Source organism: Mycteria americana, chromosome 1 (genome assembly GCF_035582795.1).
Source record: "Mycteria americana isolate JAX WOST 10 ecotype Jacksonville Zoo and Gardens chromosome 1, USCA_MyAme_1.0, whole genome shotgun sequence".
In the NCBI taxonomy this organism is placed as follows: Eukaryota; Metazoa; Chordata; class Aves; order Ciconiiformes; family Ciconiidae; genus Mycteria; species Mycteria americana.
In genome coordinates this window covers 56,013,996-56,029,261 of record NC_134365.1, presented here as the reverse complement: position 1 = coordinate 56,029,261, position 15,266 = coordinate 56,013,996, and the positions used below count along the sequence as shown (strand labels likewise).

Sequence of the window (15,266 nt, the reverse complement as noted above, 5' to 3'; positions counted from 1 at the left end):
CAGTTGTTTGTAATCTCTGGCAAAGCAGCGCTGAGTGTCAGCGTCTCAAGCTAAGCATCCAGGAAACCTGGCAATACCTGCTATGGGGGACTCTAACCTCAGTCTGACAGTGTGGGGGGTGTTGGGAAAATAAGAGTTGTAGCTGCTGACCCCTTTCCAGCCATCCTCTGCAACAGGCGTGTCTGCTGAGCTGGGGATTAACTGCTGTCGCATAATAAATAGGGTTGTTTTTTTATATTAAACATGAAACTTAACTGATCACGAACTTTCAAGGCAAAGCAAACACGGGCAGCTTTGCAGTGCCTGTGATGGGGGCATCAACGAGCTCTGCAGACAGAGTCGTCGCTGCCGGATCCTAAATGGCTGGGTGGGCAGAAGATGCCGTCCGTTTCTGTCGCCAGAGCTTGCCGGCTGCCTTCTGCCTAAAGCACATGGTTTCTCAGAAACCAAAAGGAAGCAAACCCCACTTCACAGGACCGCTGCCTTTTCCCTGCGCCACAGCGGGAGGCATGTCCTCTGCTTTCTCGGCTGGGGACGGGGCCAGGAAAAGCTTGGCTGCCGGCGCGCAGCCTGAAATACTGTGGCTGTGCTCCCTGCTCGGGATTTCTGCCCCTTGGCCTGACCTTGCCCGCTGAGGAGCGTCCCGTCCGTGGCCGAGGCTGTCTCTGCAGTGCTGCCCAGCACCCCCGTTAGAAAATATTTCTCCCCATTCAGCAGAAATTACATTTAAGATAATTCACTTCCTTTGGGATATTAAACAAAACAAACCGTGGGAGAGGAAAAAGAAATAAACCAAGCACGCGTGCTCTTCCCCGGGCTGGGGAGGTGAGTGTCGGCAACAACGTGACAGCTTTATGATTAAACCGCAAATTTTTCACAGCAATACCATTTCGAGGCCAAAAACAATGGGCTTCTGGAGCTTTTTTGTTTCAGTCTTGAGACCCGTGAGGTGTAGTACAGATGCATATAACCCTATTAGAGATGTCAAAACTTTATGAGGTATTACTGTGTTCATCTTACAAGGACTCGGCAAATCATGCAGGGGGAAAATAGAAGATAATTTTCCAAAACAGTACAAGTAACACCTGAAGGTGAAAGGAAAGCATAGAAAAGCGTGTCACAGAGAGCACGGTGACATGCTTGAGGGTGTCACTGTTGGTTTTGTCTGTGCAGGAGGAGGTCAGGGACTGCCCTGTGCTGCTCACAGCTGGCTCGGCACCAGACAAAATTGACCCGCTGCACCCCAAAACTGGAACAACCAGATGAGTTTACGGTGCCTTTGTGGAAACATGTTTAAAAAAGGGCAGTGAATGCTGAAAAAGGAGAGACAAGGCCAGGGCAGGTACGGCACCCAAAGGGACAGTGACCAGTGGAAGAGCCCATGCTGGAGCAGTCGAGTAGGACACAAGGAGCAGGAAGAGCAAAGGGACCCCCACGCACCAACCCCCAGCTCTGCACCACCCATGGTCTCAGCAAAGGCGTAACCTGCAGCACAGGGGTGGGGGACCAGGATGGGGGGGGAAGAGAGGTGTCTAAGTGTTGGTTGGTTTGTTACTTGGCAATAAATCAATTTGACAGAAATTTCCCAACTCAAAATGGGTATTTTTTGGCCCATGACAGGGTGTCTGACAATATATCGAGTGAATGAGCACCTTCGTACTGCAGCGTCCCTGAAGAGGCTGGGGAGAGCAGAGGAGAAATCCCCTAGGGACGCTGAGGTTTGCTTGTGAACTGCTGCAAACAAAAACCAACCGGGAGGGAAATGAAGGGCGAACGAGGGAGAAGAAGAGGAAAAGACTAAGAAAGTTAAGAGGGAAGACTCATCCTTGAGCAATGTGCACTGCTACCATAGGTCAGGCCAGAGAGCCTGGCTCACCACCACACTCCACCTTCTCCCACCAAGAAGTGTCCACAGCAAGTCAGGGTGCACCAGGATCTGCAAGGAGAACGTGACGCCTACACAGAGGAGGAAAAGCTGCAAGCGAGTAATTGTCTCCATTCACATCCCAAAGAAAAAAACAGCTCTACCGCCAGGCTCCAGACCTGCCCAAGCCCCTTTCCCTTTGACTAAAGTTGGTCCTGCTTTCTTCACGAGCTTGCTCCCTCCCAGGCCACCCATGACAAGCACCTGATGCCTGTTCTGCTCTCAGCCAAAAACTTGGTGCTTTCCCCGCCGAGCTCCTCCCAGGCGGTTTTGGCTCCCAAGGGCTGGGAACCACCAACTCCTGCGGTGCCGTCCTCGCTCCTTCCTCTGCGTCCCTGTGCTGGCAGCTGGGCTTGGCCGACTGGCATTTCCCTGGTTTGTGTTTGCCTTCAAAGAGGCAGCAATCCTGGCAGCACAGTGTGTGTGCCCCCCCTTGGAGCTCTCCTGAAATCTGGGACATTTTTCTGAGGATTTTGGGATGAGAAAGCAGAAGGCTGTGCAGCTTTCTGTCAGACCACTCTTTGTTTGCTGTGGCAAAAAGGGAGAGGGATGAAAGGGGGGATAGTTTTGGTGAAGTAATTTGGGGCATCCCTCGGCAGCGGTGGGACACAACCCCATCAAGACTGATCGGTCTCTGTGAGGTTGCAACCACCACTTTCCTTCTGCCCCGGGGTATCGGGCTGGTTTTGCTCGCCATGCCGCACATTTCTCCCTCTCTCCTGTTCCTTCCCTCCCCTAAACCATCCCAAACAATACGAGGTTTTGTCTGCACTCGGCGTCCAGCAGCAGCAGCAGTTCCTCAAGCCCCTTAGCCCTTATTTCATGTGCGTGCTCTGGACTTAACCAGAACATTCCTGCCAGCGGTTAAGCCCAGGTGCCGTGTGGATAAGCCAAGATTTTTTTTGCCTCCAGTTCCAAGTGACCGTGATAGTAACGGGGCCATACGCGCTGTCTGCAGCTCTGCACCAGCCCTTCTCCTGCCCCTTGTGTCTTTCTCCCTCCCAGGCAGATAGGGCTTAGGAAAAGGACAGAGATCCCAGCTGCAAGCCAGGAGGATTAGGGTAGCAAAATGCCCGTGCTTCCAGCCTGGGTGTCCTGCACGCATTTATCTCCTGTGTTAAAATGACGTGGCTTGCCAGGGCACTGTGGCCAGGGATGCTGTGCCCATGCTGCTGTCACCGTCCCCGCAAAGGTGTCGTTCTGGCCTGGCAACACTTCCCACCTGGCCGGTACCAAGGCTGGGAGCAGCGCAGGGTGAGCCCCTGTTAAACCAGAGAGCTGTGGGGAAAGCAGTGGCCATGGCATGAAAGCAGGACTGGAGAGAGTTGCCAGAGCTGGAAATGGGATCTTTGGACTGAAGGAGCAAGAAGTGCTGGGAAGAGGGGACGGGAGGGCACCACGGTGCCCGCAGCACAGCAGCGCTCTCGGGAACAAACCAGGAAGATTAGTGCTTGGGCAAGGATCACCCTCGGGAAAGATAAGCCAAGCACTGGCCTTGGCAGGGGTGAGAGGGGAGGAGAGCTGATCTTTTTCTTCCCCACTGAAAACCCTCTTTTTTCTCTTTTCTCGTCAGACAGCAAGATCTTTGCTCTGGCACCTGATGCCACAGCGAGAGTGCTAGTCCTCCCTCCTCATGTGCTTGGTTTCTTTCCTGATTAAAGGTGATTAGGCAGCCCTAAAGCCTGCAGAAATGTGACTGAGGGGAACGGAGACAAAGAATCCATTCAAGATCTCTTAAATCCCCGGGGCAGTATTTAGAGAGCCCCGAGGAGAGAACCGGAGCAGAACTGCCCCACCAGGACCTACCTCCCCGTCCTTCTCCTTCCCACTGCGTCCTTCGTTGCAGCCGTCTCCTCCACCATGTCGTTCTCTGAAGCAGAGGTGCAAAGTGCCCGTGGTGCCTGGGAGAAGATATATGTGGATGCCGAGGACAACGGGACAACTGTGCTGGTCAGGTAAGGAAAGAGCCCATCCTGCTGCTACCCCAGAGGGTTGAAGGAGGAACGGCAAGAAGGATGGAGTTACCACCTAGGAGAGCCAGGTCTTGATGCATTTTCATGTAGCCCTTGCTGGGAACATTTTGGTTTGCTGTGGTTTATCCCACCTCAGGGAGCAAACAGGGAAGAGGAGAAATCCACACAAAGAAAAGTAAAAGGAAATGGGGAAGGAGGGTGGAAAAGGAGGAAGAGACGAGAACAATTTCTTCACTCCACCCCTCTCCCCAGTAGAAAAGTGATGTATTTAAGGTAAAGAAAAGAAAGTACGGTATAAAAAAGAATGGGAACAAAACATGGTCCTGTTTCCCTCTTCCTCTTTACCTCTGAACTCCTTTAATTATTTTAACTTGCATCTCCTCAATATTTCTCTTCTGATTTTCCTTTCCAGTCCAGAGCCCATCTGCTTCATCATATTGTATCCTTCCTGTGGGCTTTCCTCTCTCAGTTTTCACTCTGTTTTCCTCTCTTCCATAAAACACAAGTTTCTTCTATTCACCTTTCACATATCCCTCTCTCAGCTGGGACTTACATCACCTCCATAAGCACTGATCAGTCCAACTACTATTTCTGGTTATCGTACCTTTACCACTCCCTCTGGCTTTCCTGTGTATCACATCTTGTGCTTGGATCAGCCTCAACATATGTTGTGAATGGCTCTTTCCTTCTGCCAGTCTACACAGCCTGAGGAGAGTTAGGGTCAGAAATGCAGCTATAAAATGTTAGTAGCATCTAGTGGCTTGCCTCCCCAGGGTAATTTACTCTAGAAGGTTTTGCCTTAGTGGCCTACAGATCCAGCCCTGCCTTTAGAGAAGTTCTGGGCTCCCCAGTACAAGACAGACATTGACATACTGGAAAGAGTCCAACGAAAGGCCACAAAGGTGACGAAGGGACTGCAGCATCTCTCCTGTGAGGAAAGGCTGAGAACGCTGGGACTGTTCAGCCTGGAGGAGAGAAGGCTCAGGGGGATCAATGTATACAAAATCCTGAAGGGAGGGTGCAAAGAAGACAGAGCCAGGCTCTTCTCAGTGGTGCCTGGTGACAGGACCAGAGGCAATGGGCACAAACTGAAAGACAGGAGGTTCCCTCTAAACATCAGGAAACACTTTTTTACTGTGGGGGTGACCGAGCACTGGCACAGGTTGCCCAGAGAGGCTGAGGAGTCTTCATCCTTGGAAACATTAAAAAACTGTCGGGACGTGGTCCTGGGCAACCAGCTCTAGGTGATCCTGCTTGGGCAGGGGGTTTGGACCAGATGACCTCCAGAGGTCCCTTCAACCTCAAATGTTCTGTGACTCTGTGAAATGCAATCTGTAATTTGCTATTGCTATGTCCGGTGGATAACTGGTTTACCCAATAGAGTAAACTGCTTTTTTAAGAGCTTGACCAAGATGATTGTAATTGATGTATTATAAAAGGCAATTCCTTTACGAGTGGCATTGAATTGTGTTGCTTTTGAATAAACAAAATGAGCAGTGCCTGGTACTCAAACAACAATCCATCACAGGCAGTAAGAAAGCTTTGGGATGGACTCTAGGAAGAGGTTAATTAACAAAACCAGTACTAGGGTTTCTCCATGAAAACACTCACTGAGAGCACAGTGGACATATCTGCTGTCCAGGACATCCTTGGGAATATCGCGCTGTCACACTCACCCCGTGTGAATGCGCTCCCACTTCCCTGTGGATGTTATCTCCACCTAACACTGAGTCAGCACTGAGGAAATGTTTACTGTAGAAGCAGCAGAATAAATTCAGGAAAGGTAGGTTTTAAGACAGAGCGAGCAAAGGAAGTGCCCTGCGGAGAGGCGAGGAAAGGGACGGACTGCCGTGGGCACAGGGGCTGTGCACAGATGGGAAGGGCAAAGGAGAACCAAGAAATGCAGGGGAAATTCTTCTAATAAAGAGAAGGAAACAGGGCAATAAATGCATAAGACAAGGCCTGGAACGTGAAGCCGTATCTGCATCGATGCCTTGGTCCACAAATTAGGACATCTCTCATTTCTCAACAGGATGTTCACTGAGCACCCAGACACCAAGTCCTACTTCACACACTTCAAAGGCATGGACTCCGCCGAAGAGATGAAGCAGTCGGATCAGGTCAGGGGCCACGGCAAGAAGGTTTTCACGGCCATCAACGACATGGTGCAACACCTGGACAACTCCGAGGCTTTTCTTGGGATAGTGAACCCACTCGGCAAGAAACATGCCACCCAGCTGAAGATTGACCCCAAAAACTTTAGGGTGAGCCAGAAGCCATCTTCCCAGGGGGTGTAATTGTGATGGGAGGATGTCTTCCCCTTGGAGGGGTAGAACTGAGGAAAACAGGCTTTGTATATATAAATATCTATATGCTTCAGAAAGTGGAGATTGTGGAAGGTGAGACGGTTGATGGTGGAAGATAGCAGGAACGAGAGATCTGGCATCTGTTGGGAAGAAGGCTGTGCAGCAGATGTGATGCAGGCAGGTCTACTCAGGTGGGAGCTGCAGAGCTGCCCACGAGTTGTAGTGGGTTTTCTCAGTGCAACAGGATTCCTATGCTTGTCATTTAATAACAAGACACAGAAAAGCAGCTTAACACTGGACTTCAGTCCTTGACGTGTATTTTTGTCCAGTAACAGGAACTGAGCTTTTCCAGGAGAACTAAACCAGCTGTTACTGAGCAACAATGGCAACAGCATGGCCATCACTAAACAAACACAGATAATAAATACAGGATCAAATGACTTACCCAAGTCCACCTAAGGTTACTAGCAGAGTGCATTTATAACTATTTTGTCTGCCTTACACAGCACAAAATGCAAAAGGAGGCACTTTCTGGCAAAGGTCACTCAGGCACCAGGAAGGTGGTTTCCAAAGCAGCGGGCCCAATTTTCAATAAGTGAGAGAATAAGTGAGGATTTCTGCCTGGAGAGATCCTGAAAAGACTTTTTCAGGGTAAAGATGGACACAAAATAATAAATGCTGCACAGAAAAGGAATTGACGCTTCAAAGTGTACCACCTACCTAGGGGCTGTAAAGACATAGAAACCCTCATTGCTACAGAGTGCTAGATAGCTAATGAGCAGGAAAGATTAGGAAGAAACTTATCCCCCACCAAACCATGTATTCCATAGGTGTCCAACATGGAGCTCCTCGTGGCCTTTAAACATTTGGGACAGTCCACTACCACGAGAAGGATTGCAGTAGATGGATCAAGTGAACTGGCCCTGTACAGCAGTCTTTAAGTGACTGTGTATATGGATGCAGTCAACATTAACTAGTTACAGGATAGTTAAAAAAACCAACAGTGACTGCATTTTTTAGCGACTTCTATAATGCACCTAATTTCCCACGACCTATTTCCATCTGTGCGTGCTACATGCTACTGAATTATTGCACCCCCTTTCCACTCTCCAAGAATCCCAATTAAAAATCTGTATTTTGTTCTTATGCTTCTAATGCGGAGGGAAGCTCACACTGGTTGTTTCTTCCCTTCTCCTTGTTTAGATTATCTGTGACATTATCTTGCAACTGATGGAGGAGAAATTTGGTGGAGACTGCAAAGCTTCCTTTGAGAAGGTGACTAATGAAATCTGCACTCACCTGAACAATGTCTACAAAGAGGCAGGTTGGTGAGGATGTGCAACCTCCCGGCTCTTCAAACGTCTCGCCAGCACTGATTTGCTGCTTTTGGGCTTCCAGCCACAGTTGGAAGAATGAAAAAGTAAAAAAAAGCAAGAAAAACGCTTATATAATGTAGATATCAATGTCAATAATTTCCTTAGCAAACTGAGTTTCTACAGTTAAATAAAACCCGCAGATACATCAAAGCCAACCAACAAATCCTGATGTGCTTTGCAGCTTTAGTGCTCCAGGTGGGTTCCTCTGGCCACCATCCTTGAAGACTACATTTTAAGACGATGACTTTAAGCTTGCTATTCCTGAGAGAAAGACTTGCTCCTTCCAGCAGCACCAGCCCAGAGAGGCACCAGCAGCTCTTTATCTCAGCTACCACCTCTCCATCCTCATGAATGATGAGCAGGAGACCATTTTGAAGCATCTCCAGGGACTTTGTAGCGGTCATTATTTAAGAGGCACGGGTGTTGTTTTGTGTTTGAACTAAAACAATGGGGGGAGTGGTGTATGGGAAAGACTAACGTTGGAGAAAGACACAGGGAAAGTCCTGTGCTGCACGAGCCAGCGGCGTTCCCCAACCTGGGGGGAGGTTTGTGAGAACAACTTTCAGCACGAAGGATGGCAACGCTGAATGTGGTCACCACTGGGTCCCTCTGGGCAGGGATGAACACCTCCAGCGCATGGATTTCACGGTGCTACTCCCAGCAGATTGCTCTGGCCACGTACTCAGGAGAGGGCAATAGTACCGGGCTCACTAGCTCCTGTGCTACTCAAAATGCATCCAGCTGAGGGAGGTTGCTGCCCCGCTGAGTGGGCAGCGTGGTGGGCTCAGCTCAGCGTGGGATTTCTACGGCGCTGCCCTCATCCTGTCCTGTCGCACGGCCTGAGCCTCTCTTCAGTGGTAACTGAGTCCCAAACTATTTAATTGTTTTTCCTTGCATTCCTTAGACGTGGTGAAATCACCAGCTAATAACTGCAAATAACTACATGCTGTTTTGCTTCAGTGTAATGCAATAAACACAGAGAAAGCAGATGCGTCCTCTCATTTGTAGCATGGAAAAGGCATGCATGATGTGCAGGAGCAGTAGCTGGTTACAGTGCACGGTTACTGGTGGTACTGGAGGGTTTACCGAAACCAGCTCAAGCTCCCACCCAGGCACCCATCATACTTGCAGTAATCAGGTTCCTCAGGTGGTGGGAAGGGAAGCTTTTCACTTGACCATGAAACAACAATTTTGTAAACTGCTAAAAATGCAAAATTCTCCTTCATTCAAGGTGTAATTTCCTTATCCATCCCATTTGTTTGGCAAAGGATGCTGCAATCCCAAAGTCCAGAAGATGAACTCTTGCTGGAGAGGGAGGACGGGACAGGATGCTTTATTTGATTCAGCATTTTATCCCGCTTGGGGAGAAGGGGAAGCATATTGCCCAGCATCGTCAAGTGTTGTAAGAAAAGAACAAGACTTGTAAAAAAATATTTATAGTCTCAAATCCGTTCGAGGCAGTACAAGTAAAGTTAACACTCTTAAAAGCTTAAAATAATTTCCCCTTTTTATTTACTTGCTTTAACGCATGTTAAAAGCACTATTTGCCATGATGATGGTTAGCTGTAATGACACGCTCGTCATTGCCATAGACACCCTGGGCTGGCAGGGGCCTGACAACACTGGCTGATGGTTTAAGGCTCTTGCGTTCCCTGTGATGGAGAGAGAGGCATAGCAGAAGCAAAGCACGTCAAACAAATCAAACTCAGGCTTAAGTAAAGAGGGAATTTTAAAAAAAAATCCATTTACAAAGGGGACACACATTAAATGTTAAAGATTTGTATGATGTGAGTCGCTAAGGAGTACATGGCCCCTTTTTTTTTTGTTGTTTATCTGAGATTTCAGAGGACAGCAGGAAGCTTTCCCAACAGAGTATAGATCAGGCAGCACCTTGAGACTGAGGATACCTGAGCCGAATTTCCAGTTTTCCAGCAGCCTCACTGCACAATCCTGTCTGGCTTTCCTTGGACCACATGGTGCCTCTGCAAAAAGCAACATTCATGTACCTGGGAAGCAAACCAAACACACTCTTTACTTACTGAACCAGTAAATACGTGGTGCTATACATACTGTATGCATTCTTAGGGATAACTTTGATCCTGGGAAGAGAAACCTAAGGGAAACATCTTACCTAAAGGTAGCAGGAAGAGATTTCTCGTGGAGCACCACCACTGAGTGGGACCAAAGCCCTCAGACCAAACTTCATGGTTTTCATACAGCCTGTGGGACATCAGGAAGGTCTGGGTGAGGCGACAAATCTGTGGCATAGCACGAGTAGTATGACAAGTGCCTGTGACAGGTTAAATCAGCTAAGTGCCGTGGAGTCGTCTTTGTGTCTGACCTAAACCAGAAGAGTGCAAACACATGGAAAGTGCTGAGAAAGGGGAAGAGGAGTGAGAGGGAGCTCATGGAGGAAGTTTATCCCTGCAGCTAATAAAATCCAAGTGCTTTGCCAGTCATGTTGCTGGAGAAAAAAAGCATCCCCACAAGCAAAACTTGACCTTGTGTAAGGTAAGTGTAGAGACAAGTGAACACTTTCCCGATTCAAAATATTACCTAAACACTGTAAAAACACGTATGTACTTAAATTCAGTTCATCGACTTCGTTGAGTGGACTCAGACCTTCCAATGGGGGCAGCTTTGGGAAAGAACAAGGAATAGAAAATAAATAAAGGATCACAGGCAAAGACATGAGAGAAATTTAACTTGAAAAACTTCAGTCGCTGTGGTGACAAAGCAGAAACTTACCCAGAGGAAGGTGCATTTGCAAGGCATCCCTGTACAAATACAAATCAATGTTGGGGTAAAATCCAGGAGTCCAGCGGTGTGCGACAGCATCACCAAATCACTCTGAGACAAGGGCTATGAACATACCAAGGCAATTTGAAATGACAGGGAGTGTTTTTACAGAAGTAGTTAACCTAGCTGTCGAGGCATTTAAGCCTAGTAATTTTCTTGCCAGAGAGTCTGAGCCAAGCAGCCTTCCTGCCCCTGCCTGGAGCACGGGCAGTAGAGAGGCTCAGCCAGGTGAGCAAGGGAGGGGAGGTCGTCTCAGATATCCCAGGGCTGCCCAGAGAGGTGACTAGAGACCTTGCAGGGGATTTGGGGAAGCTTCTAGGAAAATCTTCTAGCAGGGTCCAGAGGAAAACCCTCCCTTGCAGCCACTCTTCCTGCTGGAAGGCCATTTGCGTTATTGGTGATTGAGGGTGATTGGCGATCGCGTTATTGAAGGGCTGCTTGAGCTCCTTTGCTGTAGAGCTGTGGGCATACATACAACTATAGCCCTCAGAGGTATTGCTTTACACTGAAAGAATAAGGGCTGTTTCTGTTTGCTGTTTGAAACACCTGATGATGGGTAGAAGGTGAGGGTACAGCCCAGATGGGAACACGCTGGGAGGAGCAATGTTTCTACCCTGTGCTAGGTGCCAGGGCGGTCGCTTCTGTTAGAGCCAGAGAGGAGCAGGGGAACCCTGTTAGATTTTCAGGTCACCTTCCTGGTTAAACAGAAGGTACCACAAGGCTCGTAATGGCCTAATGTGCGATGAGAAAGGATCGCTGCCTACGGAAGATCATACCGAGGTAAGACAAGTGAATTGTGATGTCTGAATTGGCACTAGGAGCCAGTGGTCCCTGGCAGAACAGAACAGCCACCAAATTCAAATGCCTGTCCATCAGGTGTGGCACTCAGGTGTCTCATAAAAGCACAGGTGTGACTCATGCTGCAAACCAAACCAAAAAAGCTCTCAGACCTATTCTAAGTTTCTCAGTTTTTTCTCTCTTTTTTCTTTCGTTACATAATCTTGCTTTAGGGAAAGGCGACGTTAGAGAAGATGCCTTTTTCTCTTTACCTTTGCTAAAGCTAATACTGAGTTAATGAGTATTTGTAATTAGAATATCGCTGAGGCTCAGTTAACCTTATATGCCATACCAGAGTGCTTCTGGCTTATGCAGTGGGATGGGTTTGAGCCAGGTCAGTGCATGATTATACTGGTCAGATTGCACGTGGTCAGTATCAAACAAGCGTAAGACACGCAGGAGTGATTGTTTTTCCTGGTGTGAGCCAGCAGCATCCTAGACTCAATCGTTTGCTTACTCAGTGGACAGCAGAAGTAGCAGCCTTGTTGTACTGCAAGAATATTTTGTATGCTTGCCTTGGAGAGCCCAGGCTTCTGCTTCTGGTGCCCCTGGAAGCATTTCCCCAGGAGGAAGCGCTGCTGTGGTGTCTCTCTCGCAGGCAGCAACACGGTGCTTCACCTCCCCCCTGCACAACCACATGGGAGCAGATGAATCAGGGACACGCTGCTGGTGACACCGGTGCTGCTGATCTCCATCCAGCCTCCCCAGGCTGTCCACCAAGGACACCCCGCGGCTGCGGACCACTGCCATCAGGCAGAGCAGGCTGATCCCGACATCACGCTGAAACCTCCCATTAGCACGGGCCGCCAGCAGAGCTTTGCGTGGGGTTACAAGCAGAGGCAGAATTTTAGGACAAGGAAGACAACGGCTGTGAAACACTGGAGCTGACACCTGGATTACGGTCCCACCCTCCATCAAAGGCAGCAGTTGCCCTCGCCTGTTGGAAATCAGCAGTTCTTTACTCCTGTTGCTCTGTTGCAAACCAGTTTGAGCTTAGGAAGATGGCAGCACTTTAATAGGTTACAGTAGTTCTATGCAAAGTCCCCAACCCAGTTATCACCTTCTAGTGATGGATACGCAGGGGCTCAGGCAGACCTTTGATGCGAGTGGTGCCCGATGGCTGGTGCTGTGAAAGTTTGCAGCCCCTCTTGTTGTCTCACAGAGTTCATTACCCAGTGTGCAACACCCAATACGCACACAGAGCCGAAATGCCAGTTTATTTCAAGTTTCGCGCAAGAGCGGGTGCTAGGTGGTAGCTCCACAAAGCTAGCCCAGCAATCGTTCATACAGGTGCCGTATTTATACAGTCTAGTTATACATATGCATAAGTAATTACGCAAAGCGGTTTTCTATTGGTCTGCATTTTCTCGTCTTACTCTTAAAGCTACAGTACTACTTTAATATTCTACGCATGCCCAGAGGTGAGAGGTCTCTGCTTGGGCCAGGGTCTCCAGCTCGAGGGGTGTCACTTTTAGTATTATAATGAGGATAGTTCCCGTGAGGGTGCTTCTTATCACACTTCTGCAAGTAGCTTCAGATTGTTCCCAAAACATCTTACTTGGCTTACTTATTTCTCCAGGATGTGTTTCATTCCCAAGGACAATAATTTTGATTAAACATTCCACATTCCAGTCTGAATCCCCCTTATCAATTTTACGTAAGTCCCAGCCTTCCACCAGCTCCTGATAGACTGCACCCTGAGCCAGCATCAGGAACAATTTCTAACCTTTAGTGCTTCTAACTGAGCAACGCCATCAATACTTTACTACAGTCAGCATTCACCAGATCATTTCAGCCTGGGAAAGGGCTGTACAGCCACGGCAGTTCCTGCTGTCCGTCAGGCCCATTTGACCTTGCCCGTGGCCAGCCCTGCTTTGTTGCCAGCTAATCCCGACTCCCCGCTGGTGCATTTCCTAGGACGCTGCTTGCCTGCGGTGCTCCGCGCAGCACTCCCAAGGGCCTGGGGAAGTGGTTTGGGACTGCGGTTTCCCCAGCAACAGGAGGTGAAAAGCCAGAGCCAGGAGAGACAAGTCTCAAGAGAATTTTCTCCTTGCCTGCTGGCTGACTGCTTTGTGCCTGCAGAAAGGAAAGCAGGGATAAAGAGGAGAGCCTGGGGTAGAAACAAACATTTCGTCCTCTCTTCCCGTGTATTTCTAGCTGCTGGAAACCCCTGCCCAGCAGTCCACTGCTTCCCAGTTTTGCAGGCCGCAGTGAAAGCCAGATCTCCAGGTCTTACTGAAAAGAATTGAAGAATTGCATGAGCAGTAACGGTGCAAGAATTTATTAAGAAGCAAGTAGAAAAAAGTGATCAAAACAAAAAACCATACAGGACTGAATGAAGATGGCATTAACACTTTTTATAAGCCACTGCATCAGGAGAAACTAATCTCTACAGTTTGCTGAACAAGGACAACTATACTGAGCAAGGTGGGATGTGAAATGTGGTATGGAGAATAGTGAACTGGGGGGGTATCAGGTGCTGCAGACCCTTACACAACACACTGCCACGACCTCCGGCACGTAGCTCGTTCTGCATTTATGCTTTGTTTAATGCTTACCACAACTGTGATCTGCCTGAATCCGTAACAGTCATGGAGGAGGCAGCACACACGTTTCACTGAGTCATCTTCAGCACCACAGGAGCTTCTTGTTGCAATACCGTGTTCCTATAGCTAAAACCATTCTTTTGGATGTACCCACCCATGCTTTTAGCTGTCTTGCATTGGCCCCAGGTGTCTTAAGACAAGTTGCTATCATTTTCCCTTCAGCTAAATAGATAATCCCTGCCCTAAGGCTATTTCAGGTTTGCACAATCATCCATTTGCATTGGCTTAGGAGGTTGGTTCACCTATTTTCTCCCGCTGCCCCTAGAGCAGGATGGAAGGTGCCTCGAAGGCGCAAACTGGTGCAAGATAGATTGGACAGAGAGAAGGGCTCCAGGGCTAGGGTTTGTGCTGTAGCAAGAGGAGGATAAATCCCAGATTCGCTACCTGATGGAAACCAAGAGGACAGATAGGAACAGCCTCCTCTGCCAGCTTCATTGGCAATTCTGATGCTGGGTCACGCGATACAGCTGCACTACGCCAAGCACCTCTTTGCTTGGAAATGCCACTGTTTCACTGTATGGTTCCTCCTGCTCCAGCAGGAAAAAGGACTCACCTATGTTCAGGAGAGTACCTCATTTCTGGTAATGTGCCATCCTTACTGCTGCTTACCATCTCAATGTTCTTCTGTTTTACACTGCCCTGACTAATCCAGAGTGAGAGCTTTCTGAGATGCAGGAACGCTTGCAGGCTCACCGCATTTCCAACACTTTAAATACACGAAATAATCTACTCTTTTTGCTCAATTTGTACACCTGCGGTCTGGTAAAAATTGCTATGGAGCTACAACCGTGTCAGCAAAATTTCGAAGAGATGCTCAGCTACAGTATCCTTAGGTTCCCTCAGGAGCTCCATTCCCTGCCCAGGCTGCAGTAAGCCACCTTGCAGGAGAGGAAGATCTTGTCCTCGAATAGGAACAGCCTCGAGCACTCCCAGCACTCGGGCCCTCTCAAGGACCTGCAGACCCGAGATCGCCTAGTGAAGGAGTAGCAGTACAGACCACGACACACATCACTGCACAGCAGCACCCCCCACGGATCTCCTGTGGGTCTAGCACCCTGCCTCCGGCCCTCTCAATCGCGTAAGAATCACTGGCTGAACGAGCAAACAAAGGGAGAAAAGCTGGGCAAACAGGCTCGGTGGGGGAAGTCCTAAATACCGTGCGGACAGATGATAGCGTGATGCAAAGCTAGTACATCCATGTCTGTAGGACGTATTTGATGCGGGTTAGTGGGCTGCGTGGCTTTATCTTCTGACTGATCTTGCCATTGTATTTATGATCTAGTTCTAGACCAGAAGTTGGATTTCACAATTGCTGAACCGTTTACTGAAGACTGGGAAATTAAAGACCACAAGTAACGAAGCCCAAACTATTTGATTGGTGTCAAAGCTCTTTCCCTTATATGATACAGCAGAGATGGACAGAGATTTATTTCCCCCCAAACCCT

General features: G+C 48.7%; 1 protein-coding gene across 1 annotated transcript; it reads left to right on the top strand.

Annotated features, from left to right (window-relative positions):
- Positions 1-3,784: 3,784 nt before the first annotated feature.
- Positions 3,785-7,535, top strand: LOC142408897 (cytoglobin-1-like). The gene is made up of 3 exons (XM_075499627.1): positions 3,785-3,879; positions 5,930-6,161; positions 7,407-7,535. Exons 1-3 carry the CDS (start codon positions 3,785-3,787, stop codon positions 7,533-7,535), a joined length of 456 nt encoding a protein of 151 aa, XP_075355742.1.
- The last annotated feature ends 7,731 nt before the right edge of the window (positions 7,536-15,266 follow it).

What these genes read in the sequence shown, in the direction of transcription:
- LOC142408897 (XM_075499627.1), top strand. Translation starts at nt 3,785, where the DNA reads ATGTCGTTCTCTGAAGCAGAGGTGCAAAGTGCCCGTGGTGCCTGGGAG. An exon ending in GGGACAACTGTGCTGGTCAG is followed by an intron (nt 3,880 to 5,929) that starts GTAAGGAAAGAG and finishes ATTTCTCAACAG; the next exon opens with GATGTTCACTGAGCACCCAG. An exon ending in TTGACCCCAAAAACTTTAGG is followed by an intron (nt 6,162 to 7,406) that starts GTGAGCCAGAAG and finishes CTCCTTGTTTAG; the next exon opens with ATTATCTGTGACATTATCTT.